The sequence below is a fragment of the Condylostylus longicornis genome, unplaced genomic scaffold, assembly GCF_029603195.1.
Source record: "Condylostylus longicornis isolate FDR11 unplaced genomic scaffold, ASM2960319v2 ptg000030l, whole genome shotgun sequence".
Taxonomy (NCBI): domain Eukaryota; kingdom Metazoa; phylum Arthropoda; class Insecta; order Diptera; family Dolichopodidae; genus Condylostylus; species Condylostylus longicornis.
This window is the reverse complement of record NW_026577999.1, coordinates 1,801,397-1,826,211: the sequence shown is the minus strand read 5'-3', so window position 1 is coordinate 1,826,211 and position 24,815 is coordinate 1,801,397. Positions and strand designations below refer to the sequence as shown.

Here is a 24,815-nt window from a genome sequence, read left to right as displayed (position 1 = left end):
TTTGACCAAAAGAAGCAAATAAAAAATTAAAATTTTTGTTATTGCAAAAGCTTAAATGTTTGTCCGTTCAACTATTTTCCAATTTCCTTGTTGAACATTGCATGTAGAAGGGATTTGGGGTTTTTTTTATTAGAATGGAATTGTGCATTTATTGTAAAAGCTAGAGATATTTGGATGTACATGGTAATTTTTTTGCTGTTTGGTTTTTTGTGTTCTTATTTTTGAGACGCGGCTCCTCACAATATTGTCAATGTCAAATCGCCACAGTTTTGTTCGCTTTCAAATTACTGAAAATGCGAAATTAATCGGGTTCTATGAGAAATTAATTTCACATTTCGGATCTGTTAATAGGCATTCGAGATCCTGCAATATCACGTCTTCAATTTTTTTTCTTTTGGGAGCTACCGAAAGTACAATCGTTTGTATTCCTTTCAAAATTGAATAAAAATTGTTTATAATTGACGAATCGAATGGGCCTAACACAATATAACAGTTCGGATTTAAATAATGCTATTTCCGAACAATAAATGATTTTTGATTCCATTATTTTTAAATATTTGCAAGCGAATTTTTGGGCAATTTCTAATGTTCTGTATTATCGAATTAATTGTTTCATTTTTTGTTTTAAAGTTCTTTTGGAAAATAAAGACAAATACATACATTTATAGACAAATAACTAAATATATGCATTTTATTGAAGCATAATGAGCTCTAGAGTAACAAAAGTATAGCAGATATAAATGATAATATAAAATAATAATAATATATATATATATAGAGAATAAAATGCAAATGACTGAAAATGAAAATGTATAAACATATATAGGTACAAAATTTAAAATAAAATCCAAAAAAAAGCAATAAAATTTAATATTACCGTACTATGTAATGCATATACATACATACATAGATTTATGCCTATTATACGAGTATGTTTAATTTTGATATTAAGATAAAGAGTTTAGAAAGTTCAGAATTTCATGAACCATATTATGTACTTAATACCCTTTAATATAAAATGTATGCAATATAGTGCTTAGCTCATTAATAAAGATACAATTGGTATATAGAGAATAGAAAATTAAAAAAAAATAAATAAATAAACTGTTATAAAAGAAGCACTGAATTTTAAAACAAAAATTTTAAAATTTTAAATTTCTGTTTTTGATGAATATCGGATTTCCATTGGTGCTTGTTTTTTAGGAGAAAATCATATTATTATCAAAAAAAAATACACAAAAAAAATTAGATCACATTACAATAAGTAAACAAATAAACTGTTATACGTATATTGACAAGTTGATATTGTATACATTTAAATGCATTTATATGTATATATATACAAGTATATTTTCCGTGTCATTTGACAGTTCAAATTTAATGAAAATTACTCCTTATGGTGATACCGTTTCGTCCGCATTAATTTTTTTTTTCATTTTGCAGTTTTTTTGTGTAGTAATTTTTAGTTAATTGTTTGTATAATATAAAAGAATGGATGAAAGTAGTTATATGAATGGAAAATATGTAAGGAAATGTTGTAAATTGAAAAAGTATATTAGTTAAGAGATAATAAGGAATAAAATAAGAATTTGTTCTTAAGATTTGTTTGATATTGTAGTACAATTTGAAAATAGAACGCTATGTTCTCCAGAATTTCTGTTATATAGTTAGGAGTAAAAACTATCTTTAACCTCAAAAACTTCATTAAAAAATTAAGATTGCGGAATGTATGTATGTACAATGAGAGTTGATGTACTTATTTGAGAGGTTTATGCATCACCGTGTTAACCGATTAAAGTGCCACGAATTTTTATATGGAAAACAAACAATACTATTTGTTATTGAGTAACTCCTAACTTTATTTATTAACTATGATTTAAAAGAGTAAATTTACAGTTTTACATCAAAAGAATAATTTTAATATGGTCTAACGGTTTTACATATGCATGTATATATATATTAATATATACATATATATATATATATATATATATATATATATATATATATATATATATATATATATATATATTTATATCAAATTTATCTAATATTTTTGCGTAACGGTAACATAAAAATTAGGTGAAAATTTGCACATAAAATTAATTAAAAAAAAATGTTTTTTCTTTTCCTATTTTATGGAAAAATGTAAAATTTTCGTTCACAATTTTCAAACCATAACCACAAAATATATTTTCATGTATACAACATGTGTTTGTATGTATGTATATGACAATGCATTGAAAAAATTTTCATTTCTCAATGAGAAAATAATCTTTTTGAAATCAAAACCATTTTCATTTCAAATTCATTTCAGAAGCTTTCTTTAATACAAATTAGACATTGTGGCTCAACTCAATGTGAAAATTTGAAATTTATGCATGCGCAATTTTTTTTTGCTTTTCTTTTTATGTATTATATTAATGGTAATATGAGAAAATTTGTATAAAAAAAGTGTTACCATAATATATGAAATATATTGAATGTATTTATACCAATTGTGTTAAAAAAAATTAATTGAAATGGGCATGATTGCTTTACAGCGGCTTAAAATGTTGAATATGATAAATAAATTAAATTTTTAAATTTTCTAATAATTATGTAATGGCTAGCAAGTGTAGGAAGAAAGTGAAATTGCACAGATTTTATAGAATTATTAGAATAAACAGTTATAAAATATAACTCTTACAAAATATAACAGTTATAAAATATAACAGTTATAAAATATAACAGTTACAAAATATAACAGTTATAAAATATAACAATTACAAAATTTTAAATTTAAAATTTTGACACTTTAATAAAAAATTTTTTATTAACTAAAATATCATTGAAAATTGAGTATTTTTCTTCCAAATGGTAAGTATGTATATGCTAATTTTTATAAAAAGTTAAAACTGAAAGTGCTTCTTTTTTAATATTCGTTTGTAAGATTGTAATAAAATAGTATATACATATTTGCTTTTTTTATTATTAATTATTTTGAGTTTTCAACGGAAGTTTGAACTTTGGGATAATTTTATTAAGTTAAATGAAATTTGCCCATTGCTTGTGTTACAATCTATTAAATATACAGAGACGCAGTGAAATAAATCCAAAAATTAAATAGAAATTAAGTTTTTTATAAAAAAAATTATTTTAACTAATAATTAATTACAAAAAATATAAAAATAATGCCGGCTTCTTCTAATTTGTACATATTTTGAAAATTTCTTGTATGCTATTCTCGTAATGCTTGTCCTAGTATCCTAAATAAATTTTTTCAACTGCTTCATACAACATTACAAAACATTTTATATGATTTTTCTGGTTTTTGAAGTTTAAGATAAACTTTTCTAACTTTAAAATAAAATCTGTGATTTGATTTCTTTTTATGTAATAATTTTCTTGAAAAAATATTAGTTAGACGTTATTATCGTTGACTTTATTGCACTATACCATTACAACTATCATTTTTCTAAGTTTCTATTCAAAATGTTAATGAACAGATATTTAGTTAAATTTGATGAAAGTTAAGGTTTCACATAGTTAAGAAAATTATAGTTAATAATGATGTTTTTCTTTCTTACTACTTTATACTGTCGGAGTGTTAAAAAAGTTTAAAATTATTATTTTTTTTTTTTTTTAATTTTAGGAATTAAATTACATTAACCTTTATTCTTTATTTGAAATATATTAAGTGTCTATTATTTAAAGTTTATTTAAAAATTAAAAAAATACAAAAAATTTTACTTTTTTGCAGTATCCGTTGTAGGGTAATCAAAATTTTTAATTGTTAGAGAACAATCATTTGAATTTTTAATATTAGATTTAGGGACCGATTTTTATTTTTGAAATAAAGTCAAATATTAGGAATATGTAAATAACTTATATGCCATAACTGCTAATAGGTGGAACTAGTTTTGGAAATATCGACTGCAGACCCTAATTTTTAATACAATTAAATCAAATGAGATATAAAACAATTCAAAATTTTCTTCTTGTCACAATTTAAAGAATTTGTTTGTAAATTTGTAACAATTTATGGCACATGATGCAAGTATGCACAATAGCACCTTTGAAATTTACAATATACAAAGTAGTTAATATTTTTAAAGTGTTAAAACTTTATGAGAAAAAAAAAATGTAATAAATATAATCCGATTAAAAATGCTGTATTTTTTTTCTTAAATTTTAATTATTATAACATACATGACCTACAACTTGTTTCATGAACCCTGTATAAACTGCTTAAGATTGTACAAATATTTTAATAGTTATTATTCAATGTAAATATTTAAAACTACCATATAAATACTGAATAACCATTCTAATACAAAATTTATCAGAAAATATGAAAATATTAATTAAACAAGTATAAAAGCCTATTTTAAACTTGGAATACTTTAAATTGCATATATGCATAAGCGGCATTTAATAATAAAAAACAAAATTTTTTTTTAAAAAATAGCCCTTTTAAAATAATTTTTTATACAACTTTTAAGCTTATAATAGAAATATGAAATAAAATGGTGTTATTCTTAAAGAAAATTTTTTAAAAAATATTCAATTTTATTAAATTAGAGTAAAAATTCATAGTCAAATTAGAATGAAATTGCGACTCAGAGTATGATAACTTAAATATTTTGTAAAATTAATTTTCTTAATATTTTATTAATATCATGATTATGTATTTGTTATTTAATTCTATTATACTAGAACATAATTAAAAATAAATTTCTTTAACACAAATTATTATACTATATATGAGAAGCATTTATGCAAAGATTATATTAGTTCATACTAAGTTTATGTTTGCTCGCAAACTATGCAAATTATTCGTGTACTTCATGAATTAAAAACTCTAAACACATTTGAAAAAAAAAACAGATACTTAAAATATTATTTTTAAAAATTTTGTAAATTCAAAAAAATTAAAAAAAAAAAAAATCTACTTTCTTCATCTCAAAAGTGATGAACTGATGAGTATTCAGTGAAAAAGTGTATAATGCGAAATTAGAATTCAAAAAAAAAAACTAATGAAGTATAATATAAATTAAGCAAAAATTATAAAAACTTTGTCTTAAAAAATATAATATATATAAATATAATAAAAACATTATAATAAATTAGAACTTATAAAATAGATAAATACGCATATACACGTATATAATTTATATAGATGGCTTATTATGAAAGTGATCTAAGACCAAACATTGCTCCGTTTAGGTTTAAAGTAATTAAAAATTCGATTAACTGGTTCTTTGCTTTATAGAATATTTATTTTCCTATTCGACAACATAAGTTTAAATTTCAACTATTGACAATTCTTTGTAAAAGAGTTTGGAAATTCCGAATAAACTTAGATCACTTTCAGAATAAACAATTCATATAGTATTATCAAAGATAATATGAACAATTAGATGTAAATTTTCATTAACTCAAGCAGTTTTTTCAAAAAGCTTAAAATAAGTAAACTATAATTATTAATAATTTAAAAGCTACTAGTAGAATTCAAATATTACGATCAGCTTTCGAACATAAATTTTCAAAGTAATTCTGCAAAAATTGCATTAGACCTTACTTTGATTGTAAAATAGTTTTGTATAGTTGTTCATATTATATTTTGATAGGACAAAAACAAAAAATGTTTTTTTTTAATTTTTACAAAATATTTTCAAATTTATATTATAAAAATTTTGTTTTTCATGGTTTAATTAATTTTGAAAACAAAAATAAATTTTTTAAATAAAAAAATATTTTTTTCTCTTTTTTAATTTTCCAAATTTCAAAACTAATTACATATACTTTTAGAATACACAGCAGTTATTAGATATCACACAAAGAGAAAAGCTTCTTTTATATTGCAAAAAAAAAAAAACAAATAAAGACCTTACAAAACAAATTTTTAGACTTACTGTATAATTTAATATTCAATATTTTTCTCTCAATATCAATGACTATGTGTGTGTTTTCAATATTTTATTTTCAAATAAATATACATATTATCCTTTAGCATCCTAAATTTTCTATATTTTTCTTTTCTGAACTAATAAAAAATTTACTGACATTTTCTTCGGTTGAATTTCTTACCGAGTGCTTACCGAGGAAGTTTAATGAATAATTAACAATTTTTTTATTTTTAAATGTTAGGTTGCAAAATTAGAAGTCGTGTTTTTGAAAATTCATTTGCAAGCAGTGTGTTAGTTTAATAATATAGTTTAGGAATGTCAAGGAAGTATTTATGAAAAATAAGTGTTGACTTAAGACGTAATCGATAATGTGAAATGCCAGCCGATTACGATGCATTTTACATTATCGATTACAACTTTAGCAGTATTTTTAAAAATCAAGTGCTCAAAATTAATCAGTAAGAAATATGAAATTGGTAGTAGTTGTATTTTCTTTGTCTCCAAGTAAAAATATAACGAATAATTAAATAAAAATAAAAAATAAGATTTTTTTTTTAAATAAAATTTTTTCCAAGATTTTTTTCGATTTTAAAACAGTACCACCAGATTTTTTCTCAGTTAGTTAACGTAGAATTTTTTTTGTTTTTCTAAGAACTGTGAGCTCATTGAGTACCGAATTTTCAAAAACACCTCACGAATTTGTAATACTTAAAATTGATTATTTATGATTTAAAGTTTGAACAAAGTTGTATGTACATATTGTAAGGGAACCCCTTAGCTGGCTAAATAAGAAATGAATTTTTTTTTTAACAAATACAATATGAATAAGCTGAAATTTATATTCTTCTGAAATACTTCTGGAATTTGTAATGGAGAAACGTGAAATTTATAATTTCTTATGGCTTCATTGAGTAAAATTAAATTATAAACGATAAAAAGCATAACTATAAACAACATTAAATGAATAAAACATATTTTTCTTAAATTATCAGCCATTATTTAAAATTATAAAATCATTATATAAAATTAGCTATAATTTAAGAACTATTTTGAAATAAATGAAATAATTAATATGACATACAATAACTTAATTAACTAATTTTTGTATCAAGTTTTTACTTAAATTAAAAATTTAAATTTTAAATTTAATATAAATAACATTAAGGAAAATTAAAATAGATTTTTTGAGTAATCTCGATAATATGTCAGTAAATTTTTTGAATAAATAAACAAAATTGTGTATAAAATTATTGTATATAAGAGTGAAAAAAGACAAATTAAATTAATTAATTAATTTTATTTTCAAAAAATTCATTTAAATATTTTTTTTTTATATAGCTATCTCACATCGAAAACAATAATATTAAATTTTATTTTTTTTTTTTCAATTTATTCTTTGTTTTCATTTAATTTTTAAATTTGAATTTAATAATATTTAAAAATATACTACATATATAATATTTTGAAATGTTTTAAAACATTTATGTAAACATTTTGGTATATAAATTTTTTTTAAATTCTGTAAATAGCTACCATTTTTGTTTAATTCGCTTGTTTTCGCTTTATTATTTTCCGTTTTTGATTTTTTTTTTGTTTTTAATAAATATAATTTGAATATTTTGCAGAATTAAATTTTATTGCCTTTTTTTAATTGTCATAACTTTTATTATAGAATTTGATTAACAATATGAATGGTTGTTAAGATTTTAGATTATTAGAATTATGCAGAGATAAAATATTTTTATAGTAATGTTTTTTAAAAAATTGACAAAAAATAATAAATAAAATTGATTAAAAAGGATGCTGAATTGAATATTTATAACAAAAAGGAGATAAATTTGTAAAAACACAGGCATTCAATCCAAGGTTCAAATTAATTATTAATAATGTCTTCATTTTTTTAAATTAATTCGAAAATTCTATTTGATGTAGTAATATGAGCTGGGGGATTACAATCTCTAAAGAGTTTAAAGGTTGTTTACTATCTTTATAATAAATAAACCCAAATATATTTATAATTTACATAAAATTACGATTTTATGCAATAATTTTATAATTTTGATAATATTAGGCTCTTGCCGCTTAAATTCAAAACAATATTTTAAATATGTTATTTTAATGATCTATTGTAGAGAGGTTTCATATATTATAATTATTAAGTGATATTTTTTGATTTATTAAATACATTTTTTTGTTTGACATTACAGGAAAAGAAATATATGATATTGTTTTTAGAGAACTTATAAATTGTTTTTTGTATTTATGTCATTAAAGGATAAACAATTTGAGTTAACAAAAAATTAAGCATTATAAAATGTAAGGAAAGAAGAATTAATTATCTTGATAATTATTTAAAATAATATCATAAATAATTGAACTATAAAATTTTAATTCTTCTAAATGAAATTAACATAACTAACTAACATATTAAACTCAACTTGAATGGTATTTTTTATAACATTAAATTGTTACTATTACTCGTATCTGTTATGTTATGTTATATAGTTACTATTATAGTATATTGTTATATTCTCTCTAAAAATGTATTTTTAAATAAATAATTTTAAATTTAAAAATTTAATTATGAAATATTTAAAATAATTCAAATAGTCTCAATTTTGATGTTTACGATGTGAAAATTAATTATATTAATATAAATAATATTATAAATTAAATAAAATTATTATTACTTAATTCTAAATACATTTATTGAAATTAAAAAAATATAAATTTTTCTGAGCAATATCATACTTTAACATTTTGATTTTACATTGTATTTATGATAAATAAAAAATGTAACAATGATAATTATTTGTATTGATATAATTATGTTAAATGATTAATGTTATGATGTATGTGTATGTTTAGCTTTATAAAAACTTGATGTATATGAGAGACATCGGACTACTATAGCACTAATCTGACGACTTATTAAACAATTATAATTATGTTGCTAAATAAGTTTAATTGACGTTAGATCGGCATTTCGAAATAGATTTCGATTTTGTTTCGTGTTCGTGTAAATTCATTTTGCATTTTGAATTTCTTTTTTGATTTTCAATTCTTTTAAAAATACAAACGTATTATTAGAAAAAATTTTTGGTCAATTTATTTTAAATTTTAGAAAAATATAATGAAAATTTTGCATTTTGAAATTTTTCTTCATGAAAATTTAATATGCGTTTTTTAATATATTAAGAAAATATTTAATGAAAATTTGATAATAATGCGATTAGCGTTTTTGTTTTTCGTTTTGTTTTTTTAATTAACATTTTTCTAAAAATGTTAAAATTTGTAAATATAAATTTTTGTTATTTTTTCTTGTAAATAGATGTTTGTATACATTTATATATTTTGTATTTAAGCAAAATTAATTTTAAAAATATTTGAGCATTTAACAATATTTTTATTAATTATTCATAATTTTGTATATTAATTTAAGAAGTGTATATAATATTGTTATATTTATTAAGACTTTGTTTTCTTTTTTTTTTTGTTGTATAACATATTTGTTAATAATATGTGTATTAAATTTTCGATTCTATTATTTTTGTGTTGTTATACAAATATTTATTGTTTTATTATTTTTTATTACTGCAAATAGCAAATATTGGTCTAATAGTTTAAACTGCGTTTGATTATTTTTATTGCATAATTTTTCTTCTATTTAAATATTTTAATTATAAAATTTACTAATATTTTTAATTATAAATATGTATGTCTATTTATAATAGAGATTTTCATATTTTCATAAACGCAATACTGCAAAATAGTAGCTGAGAAAAACAATATACTGCAAAAACATAATATGATGAATATGCAATATATTTTTATGTTTTCTATAAAATTAAAACAGTTCATAATATGATTTAATTGTGCTATTCATACTAATTTCGCTATATATTTTTAAAAGTTAGCATTCTTTATGGACAAATTAGGTTAGCATACATCGTGATATATGTTATGTACTGCATTTATGAAAAGGTGATGTGATATTTACAATTAAAAATATTATAAGAAATCCAAATTTAAAAATTTATTCAGTTTTTTATTTTATTCAATTGACAATAATTTTTCTATGTTTAGTTTTTATTACTTTTATTTTAAGAATCGAATTTAAACAGCAAAAAAATTTTATAAAAAAATTAAGTAGAATTTATAAACGTGTGTATATACGAGTAAAACAATATAAATACATACATATATGAATAATTTTGATCGCAATTTTTCTTTTAAAATTTCTACACTCATACATAGTACAGGAGAAGTTGAAGACAGATGGACGTTAAATATTAAGAAAAAAATTAATTCGACAATTCAATTATTCTTGGCAACTCCTCTTTAATCCTTTTAAACTTCTTAATCTGTGTTATATTGATTAATGTGCTTCATAATTTGTAGCTAAAATAATTCCAATAAGAATTTTGATTATACAAACTTAATAAATTTCTTCTAATAATGAAGTACATAATTAAAATTATCATTAAAAGTCCAAAAATTTTTTATTATTCTGAAAATTCATAATAAAATGACATCTATTAATGTGTCAGGATTGTGAAAAATCTGTACTAGATTGGCACAAAGAGCCGTTATATAAGCACTCATATTATGAAAACTTTCTCTTTTTATTATTTGAGATTTTAAATTGGACTTAGTAGTTTTCAAAAAAAATTTTTTTTTTTCATTTTTAACATTTATAATAATAATAATTAGAATAATATAATAATTTATAAATATTAATGATAAATTTAACAGTTTTGTTTTTTTTTTTAGAAACAACATTTAGATTTTATTAACAATTTTAAATTTAATAGTTTAAATATTTGAATTATTTTAGATTAATAATATTTCCTGCATTAATAATATTTCATTATTTTGTAATTAAATAAAATTTTAAAGTTTTGTATCATCACATGTTAATTTAGCGATACCTTCATCAATAATTTGATTAATTTCAGCTGTTAAATTCGAATCTGGACTTAAATTATCAGTTTTTTCAATAATTTTTTCAGTTTTAATAATTTTTTTAATTTCAATATTTACTTCATTAGTTTGCTGTTGAGATGGTAGATGTTGATGATATTGATTACTGCATATTGTTATACTATTACTAGAATTACTATCATCAATATCATCTCTATCATTGTTTAAATCAGAATGAGATCTACAACTGATATTAGTTGAACTAGATGTCGAATCACCAATATCATCTGATGATATGTAAAATTTTGAATTATCTACAACAATTTTATCATCTAAATTAAAATCAGACTCATTTTCATTTTCGTTGGTATTATTGAAATTTTTTTTAATAAATTCAAATATATTTTTTGGTTTTGAGTTACTACTATTATTATTTGTATTTGTTTTTGTGTAATTAGGATGGGTTTTCTTATTAAACAATGGTGAACGATTTAATATTGGTGATGATGGTAATGATGATGATGATGTTGTTGTTGATGATTGTATAGAAGTTGGTGACATTGGTCTTGACTGTGGTGAATTATCATTTGAAGTAACTTTAATTGTAGTTTCAACAACTTCTAATTTAGCTACAAGTACACCGGGTGTTTTTGGTGTACTATTACCACTATTCGTACTTTGTGTTGGAGAAGAAACATTTTCATTGCAGGTTTGATTACGAGTTGATAAATCTAAATTTTCTGGTCTTATTGATCTTTTTAATGGTATTGGTGAGTTTTTCAAATGGTCAGGTTTTGGTGGTACTTTAGGTTTTGGAGAAATCATTGGAGAATTTTTTTGTAATGACTCCCCTGCATTAACAGAAATATTAAGTGGTTTTTCCATATTTATTGGAATTTGTATATTTGGAGAAGTGATATTATGAGAATTTTGTGCTGCTGAAGAAATTTTATATAAAGAAGACGCATTTCTAGGAGGCGGTATTGGCGTATTACTGGGCATTGGTTTTTCAATAATAATTTGATTTTCAATATCAGCAAGGCTACAATCAGTAAGAATATTTTGAGTTTTTTCAACAGCAGGTTGAACCGGTTTCCTTATTTTATTTACCGCTCCTGAGCTAGATTTAACGGTTATATTTGCTGTTGTGTCTGGCTCTTTAAAAGACACTTTTCTTATTTGTGGTATTTCTTCAGATTTTAAAAGTGTAATATTTTTATATGCACCGGGTTGCATTGGACCGATAGAAAATATTGCTGATTTATTTGTTTGAGAAGTTTCGCAAGGAGATTTCGGTGGAGATCCAATAAATGCTGTTTTGCTTCCTGCGTGTTCTTCCAGATCTGAAATCATGGGACATCTCCTTGGTGCAGCAATTGGTTTTGAAGAATATAAGAATTTTGGTGGGGATGGAGGAACGGCCTGTTTATTATTTTGTGTGTTTTGATAAAGCCCACGACGTATAGCTATTGGTGAAGTGGGGGAAACTGGTGGTTTTTTAGTTAATGTGGGTGACATTTCTAAAGCTTTAGGAATTTCAATTGGAGTAGTTGGTTGACTTTGTTTCGTAAGTGAAAAATTGAAGTTTTCAGTTTCAGAACTAGGTGAAATCGGTGATAATGGATTTACACCACTTGTTGTGGGTGACAATGGAGACTTTTTGCTTTTATAATCTAAAATATTTATCTGAGGAGTGAGTGGTGTAGACGGTGAAGTGGGAGAAGATTTGTTAAGTTCACTTTCTTGATTTAGTATGCTCATTAACGATTCAATTCCAGATAATTTTCTCATGGTATTTGGAGAGAAAGGGCAAGGTTCTGACGTTTTTTGTACACCATCATTAGGTATTTCAACTGTAATTGGCGATTGAGCTGATATTTTACTATTTTCAAATATTTTCGTTTGGATTTTATTATTGTCATTTTTTGGATTCGGCTTGTAATCAGGTAAATTAGATAAGAGAATTTGATCTAAAATATCTGAAGCTGTTTCAGGGGATTTTACAATCTGCTTCTCCGGGCTATTAATCGGATTTTCAATTAGGTTAGATTGGTTTTTTTCGATTTTTTTAATGTCATCTTCGTTTATATCAATGCAAGTAGTGCTTAGATGAACTGAAGGCGGTAAATTTTTAATATCAATTTTATCACAAAGTATTTCTTCAATTGATTTACAGCGTTCATAATTCGATGGTTTTTGATTATGTTGGAGATTACTATTAGTATTTACAATATCAATATCGGAAATCATAGACGAGCGAGTTGAGGAATCCGTTAAGCATGAAGCAATAATTTGATCAAAAGCTTCTGATGGAGTAGGGCTTGGATTTTTTAGTTCTAAGTTATAAGTATTATAAGGATCCAAATTTGAAACTTTTTTCTCACATTTGGCTATATCTTCTAAACTTACTTCAATACATGGGGTACTTAATTTAACCGATGGTGCTAAATTATGAATATCAATTTTATTACATGAAATTTCTTCAATTGTTTCTTTACGTTCCAAATTTGGAGACTTATTACAATTAGAGGTAGAAACTTCTTTCGTTATTATTGTGGGTGTTTGAGCGTTATCTGTATTTGTATTTGGTGAAAATGATGGCTGTATGTTTTTGTTATCAGTAGCGTCACATAGTATTATTGGAGAATTTTGTGGAGTTAAATCAAATTTACTTTTCGATTGTAAATCAAAATTATTATCATTCTGTATTATAGTGTTGGGAGAATTTTTGGGTAAATATGTTTTATTTATATTATTATTTCCAATATTGTTTGGATTTATAATACAAATAATGTATCTACCGGTTTCACTATCGATACAATTTACATTACAATTTTGATATGAACTTACCTTAGAGGGTGTTGTTAACAACTTATTATTACTAGCATTACAACTGTTAGTTAGATCTACAACAACTTGATTACAACTATTTATCGTTTTATTTTTTGTAATTAAATCTATATTATGAGAAGTACCAACACCTTCCAAATTATTACCATTTACATTAGCTAAAAGAATATTATGATTTTGATTATTAATTAAATTTATGTTTTTACCATCACCAAATAAATTATTTTTTGAATCAAAAATTGTAGTTTGAGAAGATGATGATATGGATGATGAATGAGATGGAGATTCAGATTTAGGGGTATTAAATTCACTTACACTTATATCCACGTCATTATCTGTTGTTGTTTCATGTGACTCAAGACTATTATTGACAGCATTATTAAATTTATTTTGATTACTAAGAATATTTTGATCATTTGTTGAATTTCTTTGATCAACAATTTCCAATGATAATTTAGTTTTATCAGTATCGTTAATTATTGTTGCATTATTAGAAATACTATGGAGCTTATGTGAATTATGTTCCGGATGATCATTATTATTTTGATGAAGATTATTATGATGTTCATGATCATGATGATGATGATGATGATGCAAATTATCAATATTAATTGGATGTTGATGATGATTTTCTTCATTAACTAATTCCGCTTGTTCATCAGTTTGGGATACAGAACAAGAAACATCAGTTGTATGTATACCACTATCCTCACGATCAGTATCAACATTCGATTCATCTGGTATACTTAAAATTTCATGAGAACTGTTTGAATGTTGTTCATCATCAGTATTTATAGCTGGTGTAGTATTGATTGTTATAATTGTATTTGGTGTTGTTCCTGTTGTCGATGATGTATTTGACGATATATTACTTATTCGTTTAAGAGCTTGTTGTTTTTCAAAATCTTCTTTCTTAAGAATTTCCAATTGATGTTCATCGATAAGCATAACTGGTTTTTTAATTTCTTCTTTGGCAACAGCACTCTGTAAACTTGATAAACGATCTTTTAATGATAGTACTGGTACATCAACAATTTTATTTGTTGCTAATGATCTGGTTCCTTTATCTGATGATGTTGTATTATTATCTACAATTTGATTATTATTTTGTTCCAAATTTTGTAAACGATTTTTAATGCTAGTTATATCACCTGATAAACGATTTACTTTCTTTTTATTATCTTCTTCAAGTGATGGTTTCTTTTCTAGTGAAGATAAACGTTCACGAATTGTTTTTGTATTTTGTATATCTGCACCGGCTGTTGCACCAGAGAATCGTCTCTCTTTCGTTGGGGTATCATTTGATGATGATGATGGACTATTTTCTTTTTCAAAAAGTTCTCTTCTTTTTAATATATCAACTTTTGGTAAATCTTTTTTGGATATATTTGAAGTTGATATTGATTCGTTAGCATCACCGCTTGATTTAATTTCAAAATTCATCAAACGATCTTCAATTTTAGTACCAGACATACGACGTGGTAAATATTGTTCTAACGTTCGTTCAGGTATTGTTGAATCTTTATTATTGCGATAAATATTAGCGTTCGAGTTCATATTATTATTATTATTATTTGTATTTGTAATATTGTTGTTGTTATTATTGATATTATTATTAAAAGAATTTTTAGATGAAGATGCTACAGCTTTTGATATGCGACTTTTATAATCTTCAATGGCACCTTCATAAGTATATTCACATGGATCGGGTGAACTTGCTGGTGCCGTACTTGAAGATGTATCGTAACCAGGTGATGATATATATTCTCTTGTTGCACCACCGTTTTCACTTAAATCACCGTCATTTGAGTTATTATCGCTTTTGAAATTTGTTGGAGTTTTTTCGGTGTCAGCGTTATCACTCTACAAATTAAAAAAGAAAAAAAAATTTATTTAAAATTCACGACACTTTAACTTTAAAGGTTAAATTCAAACTGAGAAAATTGTGTAAATATTTTGATTCTAGAAATAAAAATATGGCAAAAAATTTATAAAAGAGAAAAATATAATAAAGAAGATTTCTTACAATAGAAAATTAATTATTATTGTCGCAAGTAAAATAAGATTTTTATTTCATATTTATCTTAGAGAAAACAACAATTAGTAAGCCTGTTCAATATTTGCTGTAGTTGAATAGTTTAGTGTATTTTTTTTAACTTTTCAAGCAAATATTTATCATTCCTTCATCACTTATCTTAAATTCATTCATTGTGTTTTTATCATAAAAATTTTAAACTTTAATTACATGAAAATTTTTTAATAGATTGTTGACGGATGTTGTTTCGCTTTTCTTTTGTTCTCTTGAAAATTTCTTTTTAACTTGTAATTAAGAAAATAAACATAAAGTTAATTTCAAACAGAAATAAAATACATAAGAATATAAAATAATAAGAATATTTTACTTATTTTTACTAAGGGTATAAAGATCGACCCATAATAACAGTGCAAATAAGTTAAGTACACAAAATTTAAGTATGACAGGCATATCATAGGAATAATAACTTTCCATTGTTTCTGTTTAAATAATAAAAGAAAGCGAAAGTTAAAGAATTTTTTCTTTCTAGTACTAATTTATAGTGAATAAAAAATGAACTGATCACATAATATGCATAAATGTATGTATGTGCTCACAACTGCTTGCTTGTCATAATATATATAAGTAAGCAACTATGGAACTATTGAATTACATTAACGTTAATTCTAATCAATTCTAACAAACAAAATAGAAATTATGAGAGACATGTTTTGGACAAAAGAAGTTTTAATTATTGCGATAAATTTTACATAGGCCAAAGAAAGATATCCGTTACAAAAAGATTTTAGAAGCATTTCAGTGGGGTAAAAATAGAAGGAAACGTTAGTAAGTACAATAAAGAAAACAAGCAAATATAATAAAAATATTTGAATTGTCAATAAGGAGATTGTTCGCCAGCACCTCTTCTGGCGTATATTTTATTGAAGCACAAACTAATGTTCTAATAACAGTTTAGAATTAATTTCTTAAATTTTTAATAATTACCAGAACGCTATTATTATCGTAATCCTCTGATAGACTGCTTTTACCACTCGTACTACTTGTTCCAATTCCTAAATCGCTTAAATCATTTGATTCATCTTCGGTATATACAGCCAATGATGCCAATTTGTTTGTTCGACCTTTAGTAGTTCTGAAAATAAAAATAAAATTTTTAATTATAAAATGTAAAAATAAATTTTAAATAAAGGTGAAGTAAGTTCAATAAAAATAATTGCTTTGCAGAATTAATTTAGAAATGAGTTTTAAAAGAATATTCTTAATTTAAAAATTTATTTTAGATTCCTTGAAATCAAAAGAGTAAGAAGCCGGCTTTAAAAAAAATTTTTACACATTCATAAATATATTGGATGCGTATTGGACGGCGGACCATGTGGCAGAAATTGACCGTCAGACGGTTCTTAAATTGTAAAAAACTAAAGGTATAATGATCAAGAAATGAAAATGGGAAAGCATTTGGAGACAGATAAACAGAGAAAGGTGGCTCCACTGAAATGATGTTGGGTACGATATATTTAAGCATTGTGGTCCATATTTTAACGGAAAAGGGACTCCTGGGTAAGATAATAAAGATAATCAAGTTTGTTTTGATTCGGATCGGGGCGACATTTTAATTTTAGACTTGCTGTTATGAAGAACTGAGTATAATTTTAGGGGGTTGGAATTAGAATCTCTCCATAAATATTTGCTTTTACTACTAATTTACTTAATTTGATGCTAAATTAAGAAATTTTGTTACCTATATGGAAACAATAATAATGAAATCCTTTGGAAAAAACTGGGAGCTTTAACAGTATTTAATTGGTTTTTGCGTTTTTAAAATGTTTTCCAAGCAATATTTGCACATGGCTAAAATCACATCTGATATACACGAGTAAATGGTCATATACTTACGGTCTAAAATTTTTTACAACTCCTAATCATAGTCCATCGCGTATTTTTTATATGAGAACATATTATTATATTTCTTCTATACTAAAATTTAATGCAAGCCTACTTAATAATAGTGCACTTTTAAAATATGTTTTCTTATTATGCAATTTACTATGCGCTTTCATTTTCTTTCAATGGTCTATATGCCTATATCTTATATATAGGATATTGAAAATGAAAGTAAATTTATTTTAATGGTATACGAATGAATGCATTTATATTTTTCATTTATGTTTTTAAAAATGGTATAATATGCAGATAACTATTCTTATATACATACATATGTATATTTATGTGCATAATATTATGTATATAAAAGTTCGTACTAGGTACGTATAATTTAGTTATTGAAAGCATTACTTATGTGTTGTTAATATTTTATTTTGGATATTTTATAAAAAGCAAAATGGTTAAGTAAGTTTAACACCCACGCAATGGATACCATAACCTTATGTCACGTTTTTTTGCTTGCTTTCATTTAACATATTGTTATTATTATTGCTATTCCTTGGACGATTGACTTACTTTAACTTTTCATATATGTATTATTTGTGTAGACAATAATTGTTATGAGTATTAAATTTATGTTATTATTTGGTAGCTTTAACAAAGTAATATACTTTAAAAATATATGTTATGTAAATTTGAAATCATTGTGCTTATTACAAACTAAAAAAATATGTTCAATAATCATAACAATATCAAAATAATTTTTATTTAATTTTTAATTTGATATAAAGATGAATAATTTTTTCGTTGACCATAGCATATGAGTATAACAATTATAAATTTTTTATGTAATATATGGGCAGGGACATCGGAAAAACACCTCAATAGTATAATTTTCCCAATGTTCCTATTAACTAATCTAATTTCTGTTAGATGAGTGTTAGTAGCTGAATGAGTTGTAAATTTATAATATATGTGCATTGTTAGTTTGACTGATCTACTCATAATGAAGAATCTGTAAAGTAATAACACTATAATAGCGTTATCAAATTTCCTGCACATAACCGTAGAAGTTAAAGTCAAACAAGTTCAATTTCTAACATTTTATTATCAAGATTTATGTTTTTAAATTTTGATAAAATATTTTAAAATTACTTGTAAAATTATATCAGTTTTTACTTTTTGCTATCTCTATATTCCAATAATTTTAATTAGTTCAAATGATGAAAAAATCAATTAAAAAGATATCATTATTGAAAACACATTATGGCATACAAATTAAAATGAAAACACAATTTTTATCTTATCAGTGCCAAGTTTTCTCCTTAATTGAAGATAACTAATTTGAAATTTCTGGTTTTCATTACTATTGAAGTTAATTGACCTAATTATAATTTCTTTCATACAAAATATTAATGAATTTATTAATTACCTTTCTTCCAACATTTCTGAAAATGTTTTTGATTTTCTTCTAGAACGATCATGTTCTTCTAATTCAAGTTTTTTAACTTCAACAACTCTATCGATAATATGTTCAACGCGTTTTCTTCTTGATGATTTCCAATTATCCAAATTCTGTAATAATGTAATAAAAAAAGAAAAGTGAAATTAAATATTATTGAATGATAACGGGCAAACATCTTAATTAAAAATCAATTTAAATTCTTTATAATATGTAATTAGTATATTTAATAAGTTTAATATAAATTATAAATTTCTTCGAATTTGTGAAAACTTTTAAAAAATTTGATAATCTCACAAATAATTAAATAAAACATTATTTCACATAAAGAGATTCAAACAAATTATATATGGCGACAGACCTAGGCCTACGCCTATCCAGTGAATACACCCGCCAATAACCTCAAATCTGGACGATCAAATGTCGGGAGTTTCCGTTCTCTCGGACATAAATATACTTCACTCTGGGAAGTATCAGAAAATAAGAATGAAAATTTAAAAAAAGTAAATTTGATGCTGAACAGAATTCTGGGTAGTAATTAGCAATCCTGAAAAAGCACAAGTACAGAACTATTTTGTGTTATACATGTTCAAACATAATCTCTTCATACAATACAAACATTTCTTCATACAAACACGCAATTTTGAAATACGCAGTTTAAATTTAAATATTGCAGTAGCGATTTTTCTGTATTTATGTATGAAAATTTTTAATTCAGTTTGACATTTTATTATGTCTAACATGATAATTATAATGTAATTTTAATGAATATTATGTAAAATTATTCAGCTTTAATTTATTTTACATATATATATATATATATATATATGTATAAAAATTATATTAAAAAATGAAATAAATTGAAAAATTAATTTTTCAATTTATATTCGCTAAGAAAAATTACCTTGAAAAGTTTATTGAAATAGAATATGTAAAATATTTTTAATTGCATTACAACTCGGGTATAAGCTTATATTCAAACGAATTAGTTTCATCCAACTGTTTTAAATACTTTTTTGTTTTGTTTTTGTATTCTTGTGGCTATTCGCGACTCTAAGCTAATAAGAGGTGTGTCTATTTGTATTTTATTTACTTATTTTATATATTTATGTATGTATACCTTACATTTTTTTAAAATTAAAGTTAAATTGAAGTTTAATATCATTTTCGACTTGCAATTAGAGAAGGACAATGAAAAAAACTGAAGGACGTGATATTTTTTTTTCATTGTATAAATTAAGGTGGGGTAAAGGCTTGTTATTTTATGAGGTTATTTTAGGGATAATATTAAAGGAAACTCCACCTTTGATATTACTTTAGAAATATTATTTGCTTATTTATTTAATTATTCATTTTAAAATTAGTCCTTCATTTGGTCCATATTTATAATCCTTTTTTTGTCATAATTAATCTGATTTTGAAATTGCAATTCCATATTCAATAAATACAAGATTTTTTTGGATCTAGATTTGTGCTGATTGTACTTTTCAATAGACAATCAAATTTACTTTAATATTTTTGATTTTAAATTGGCAAATCTTAAGATTATGCTCGATTTCATGCTTTAATCTTGCATTAAATATAATCTATATTAATTAATATTAATTCACTTAAATCAAATTTTAATTAACTATAAATAGTTTTTTTTCAGTCCAATAAATAAAATTTCAATAGCGCACCCTTTACAGACAATATTCATATATAAAATATTGCAATTGCAGACATAATTATGCTTGTGTTCTTATATTTATCCATGAAAACAAATGCAAACATACAATGTACTGCAATTCAGTGGCTTCAAGCACAAATGACTTAAGTCTGTTTTAGTGATTTCGAGATAAATGCATTTTAAACTTTAAATTTAATTTTGAAAAAAGTTATGAAGTTTTTTGAGCCAATTTTTTTTTTGATCGAAAGATAATTAAAAAAGGAAGCGATTAACTCATAATCTGAAGTAAAACAACTAATAGTATTCTCATAATTATGAAAAAAGTGAGATAGGCGGTTATACAAAATTTATAAAAAGCACTTTGCAAAGCATAACTCGACTTAGGCGATTTGTGAAAAATTACTTTTGCATTTTCGTCAAACTTAAGTCGACTTAAGCTGTTGTTGCAAAACTGAAAATATGGTTTTAGGTGACTTAAGTTATATTGAAAAGGGAAGAAATATATGTATTATTTTTACGTTATTTGATTTTTCACTCTTTTTCCAAATCATTGTCATAAAAAACATAAATTGAGGTAAAAAATGAATAAACTTCAAATAAAAATTTTTTCTAAAAGTTTAAAAATAATTTTTTCATTAAATTTAAGAAAGGTGACAGTATCTTTTATTCTCTCTCGGATTCTCCAACTAAATATGGATGAGTATCTGCTAAATCTCCAGTCTTTATCGTTTTGTAAAATTTGTAAACCAAAAGATTAAAAAATTGCATCAAGTACTCTAAGTTTTTCTTTTTTGGGACTAATTTTCTCTTCTTCTTCAATTCGGAGTATATCTTGAAAATCTAACTAGTTAACACCTCGTCTTAAAATATAAAAAATCTTTGTATAAACTGTTCTTATAAAATATTTTTGGAAGTCAATTTTTTGAAATCTGTGGTGCGACTCTTTCCACTTAAGAAAATTTCAAAAGGTAATTCAATTACAAAAAGGCTTCATTGTGCAACGGATCTGACAAAGTTGTTACATTATTGTAAAAATGAGCACATAAAGTAATATCTAAAATGAGTTTATGAGTTTTGTGTTTGTTATTTTATTTATGTACTATAGTCCATATGACTTTCTTACTTGTTCATAATGATACTAAATGCGAATTAATTAAAATTTTTAAATCAAAAACAAAATGAAATCGAGTGTGAGTCATTACAACTACTGTAATGAAAAGTCAAATTTGATAGTGAACTCGAACTCGTATAGAAAATAATAATTCGATACTTGTGACAATTAAATCTTGGAGACGTATTATTAATTACATATAGAAAATGGTTTATTCATCAGTTTTTCTCTAAGTTCTGCCGTAAAAAGTATATAGATCTCCGTAAAAAGTTGTGGCAAAGTAAATTGGTTCGGAATTTGCTCTCCTATTATAGAGTATATAAGTATTTGATTATCAAATAAACAAAGAATATTGTAAGTTTGCTCGACATTTTTATTTTAGCTGTCAGCATTTACTTTTCAATTAAGACTCCATACAAATGGACCACGAGTCAGTTTCGAGCGTTCATGTACTTGAATGCATTTAGGAAGCCCGGCCGCGAAAAATTAAGCGATTTTTTCTAACCGTTCGGCAAATTGTAAAAGGATTTTTCTTAAAACAATAAAAGTAGAAAGCCTTTCAAATTTTTTCATCTCTACAGATATGTTCACATGCCCAATAGGACCCGAAAACTTGCTTTTGAATGTTGTCAATTTTAAAATCAGGATCATTAATACAGTCACCACGACCAAAGTCAATTGCGGTTTTCAAAACTGTATTAACTTCGGTTTTCAAAGTAAGATCTGTTATGTAAATACTTGTTTATTTACTATAGGACCAGTTTCGCTTATTTCTATGCTTTAAAACACTTTGAATCCGTTATGTTAGTTTCAAATATATTGCAATACCTCTAACATCCGCCAAAATCATCTCAGCTCTCCTAGCAAGTTCCAAAATTTTTAACGTACATTTATTAAGCGTGAATAAAGTTTATATTGGATAATTTTTGCATTATTTAACAATTTCCAACATCAGCACATTTAAAAACAATAATAAAAAACTGTCTTTGTAAAAAATATTTCCTTCGAAATAACAAAAATATAATAAATATTTGAAAATCGAAGAAATTTAATCTTACGGAAATGAGTAATAAAAAGTATAACAAAATATTGTTATTCCCAGACGTACCAATTTTATTTATTGAAAACCCTTGCAAATTATATGAATATCCTAACAAAATGTCTTTTACTAGTGTATAATAAGAGTGTTGCTTTGTAATACAATAATTAGAATGAAAACTCTTGTTAAACACAAAAATTTGTTCTTCCTAATAACATGTGTTTTACAAGGGCATAATAAAACAACACTTTGTTTAATAATACAATTAGACCACAAAGGCAAAACAATCTACCAACAGGTAGCTAGCCACGTGTCATCTTAACATGGGAACTCCGTCAATTGAAAAAAACATTTGTCGCAGGTAAATCACGAAATGACCTACGATATTATTTGTAAAATAAAAAAATTCAAATCTTAAACATGGGATATTTGGGTAATTAGAGCACTAATAATGCAGGTAACTTCTGCAGATGTTTTATATTTTGTGTTAAAAAATACAATTATTTTCTTGTCGCTGAATGTAAGATTTAATTTTAACTATGTATAGTGAATAAGTTTTAAACCATGGACATAAAGTACCTACACTATAATATCACATAAAATAATATGTTAAGCGTTATAAAATATTTTTTATTATAAACAACTAAAAAATATTCTATACTGATCATGTATTATTTCGAACACTAAACGCTTAACTTCGATGTATTGTTCTTATTTGCACGCGTTATAAAAACCTAACTCGACATAAGAAGCCTTTTGGAATATAATTGTATTTGCAATAATCGCCTAACTCGAGATGAGTTTAAAAAACTACCAATTTTTATTTTACACAAATCGCTTATGTCGAGTTAGTATTTAAAAAAACTCAAAATTAATTTTGCAACAAAAGCCTAACTCGAGATAAGCGGTTGTAAAAATTCATACAAATAAAAAAAAATGTCACTAATTTCGATTTGCAACAATAGCCTATCTCGAAATAAGTGGTTTGTCCAAAACATAAAAAAGATGTTTTCTGCTCTTAACTCGATTTAGGCGATTAGTGCAAGTGCATATGGTTGCCATTTCGAGTTAGGTCATGTGTGAATCCGACAATAACTCCGGCTGCAATAGTCGTAGAACCACCAAAATTTGTGAGCATATGAAACTCAAAACGGAGAATTCGCTGGTAAACATATCTCATTTTTGTCTTAACTCGAGTTAGGCGGTTTGTGTTTGAGGCCACTGAATTTATTTGATTATTACCATTTCAGAATAAGAAAACTAATTGAAAAAAAAATGTACATATTTTACATATATTTTAATTTTTAAATATGAAAAAAATATAATTTTTTTTTTTCAATATTTTACATGAAAATTCTTAGTTTACAAATATATGAAAAATAAAAATTAATATTAAAAAACCTTGACAAGTAAAAGAAAACATTAAAAGAATTGTAGATAGAAAGAAGAGGTGTGTAAAAACGCTTTTGTTTTTGATTTTTTTTTGCTTTCATATTTAATAAAAGCGCACACACGCTTTATGGACTTATTAAAATTTGCATTTGAGTTAAAAAATTAAATGGAAAAAATTAAAAAAATTAATGAGCTTTATTTTATCTAATAATATTAAAATATGAATATGAAAACAATATCGAAAATCAATTAGACATTTGAATCATGCAACTTCAAACCATGTAGAATAACAAATTCATAATTGAGTTTTAGTGAAAAGATTTTAAAAACAAAAAAAAAATTTAAAAAATATTTTTATAATCTTGATTACAAATGGCAAATACAAAGTATAAGTCTAAATAGTTTTTGGTTTTCTAAAACAATATTAGAATATCTTTACATAATGCTTTGGTAATTAAAATTGACAATTAAATGGCACAATTGTCAAAAATTTCTAAAACTGTAAAGCAATCAAAAATTTTGTATTTCAAAAATTATTTTTAAAGGGATACTGCATAGTATT

At 24.0% G+C, this 24,815-nt stretch overlaps 1 protein-coding gene across 3 annotated transcripts in view; it reads right to left on the bottom strand.

Annotated features, from left to right (window-relative positions):
* Positions 1–24,815, bottom strand: part of LOC129607840 (probable serine/threonine-protein kinase DDB_G0282963) — a 160,884-nt gene that overhangs the window by 6,887 nt on the left and 129,182 nt on the right. For 2 of the 3 annotated variants that reach the window (XM_055519038.1, XM_055519040.1), the window contains exons 5-7: positions 19,013–19,155; positions 16,684–16,831; positions 13,980–15,527 (exon numbers count right to left, since the gene is read on the bottom strand). In XM_055519038.1, coding sequence (XP_055375013.1) covers positions 13,980–15,527; positions 16,684–16,831; positions 19,013–19,155 — 1,839 coding nt within the window. The remainder of the gene's footprint in view (positions 1–13,979; positions 15,528–16,683; positions 16,832–19,012; positions 19,156–24,815) is intronic. The other variant, XM_055519039.1, reaches the window with a different exon arrangement.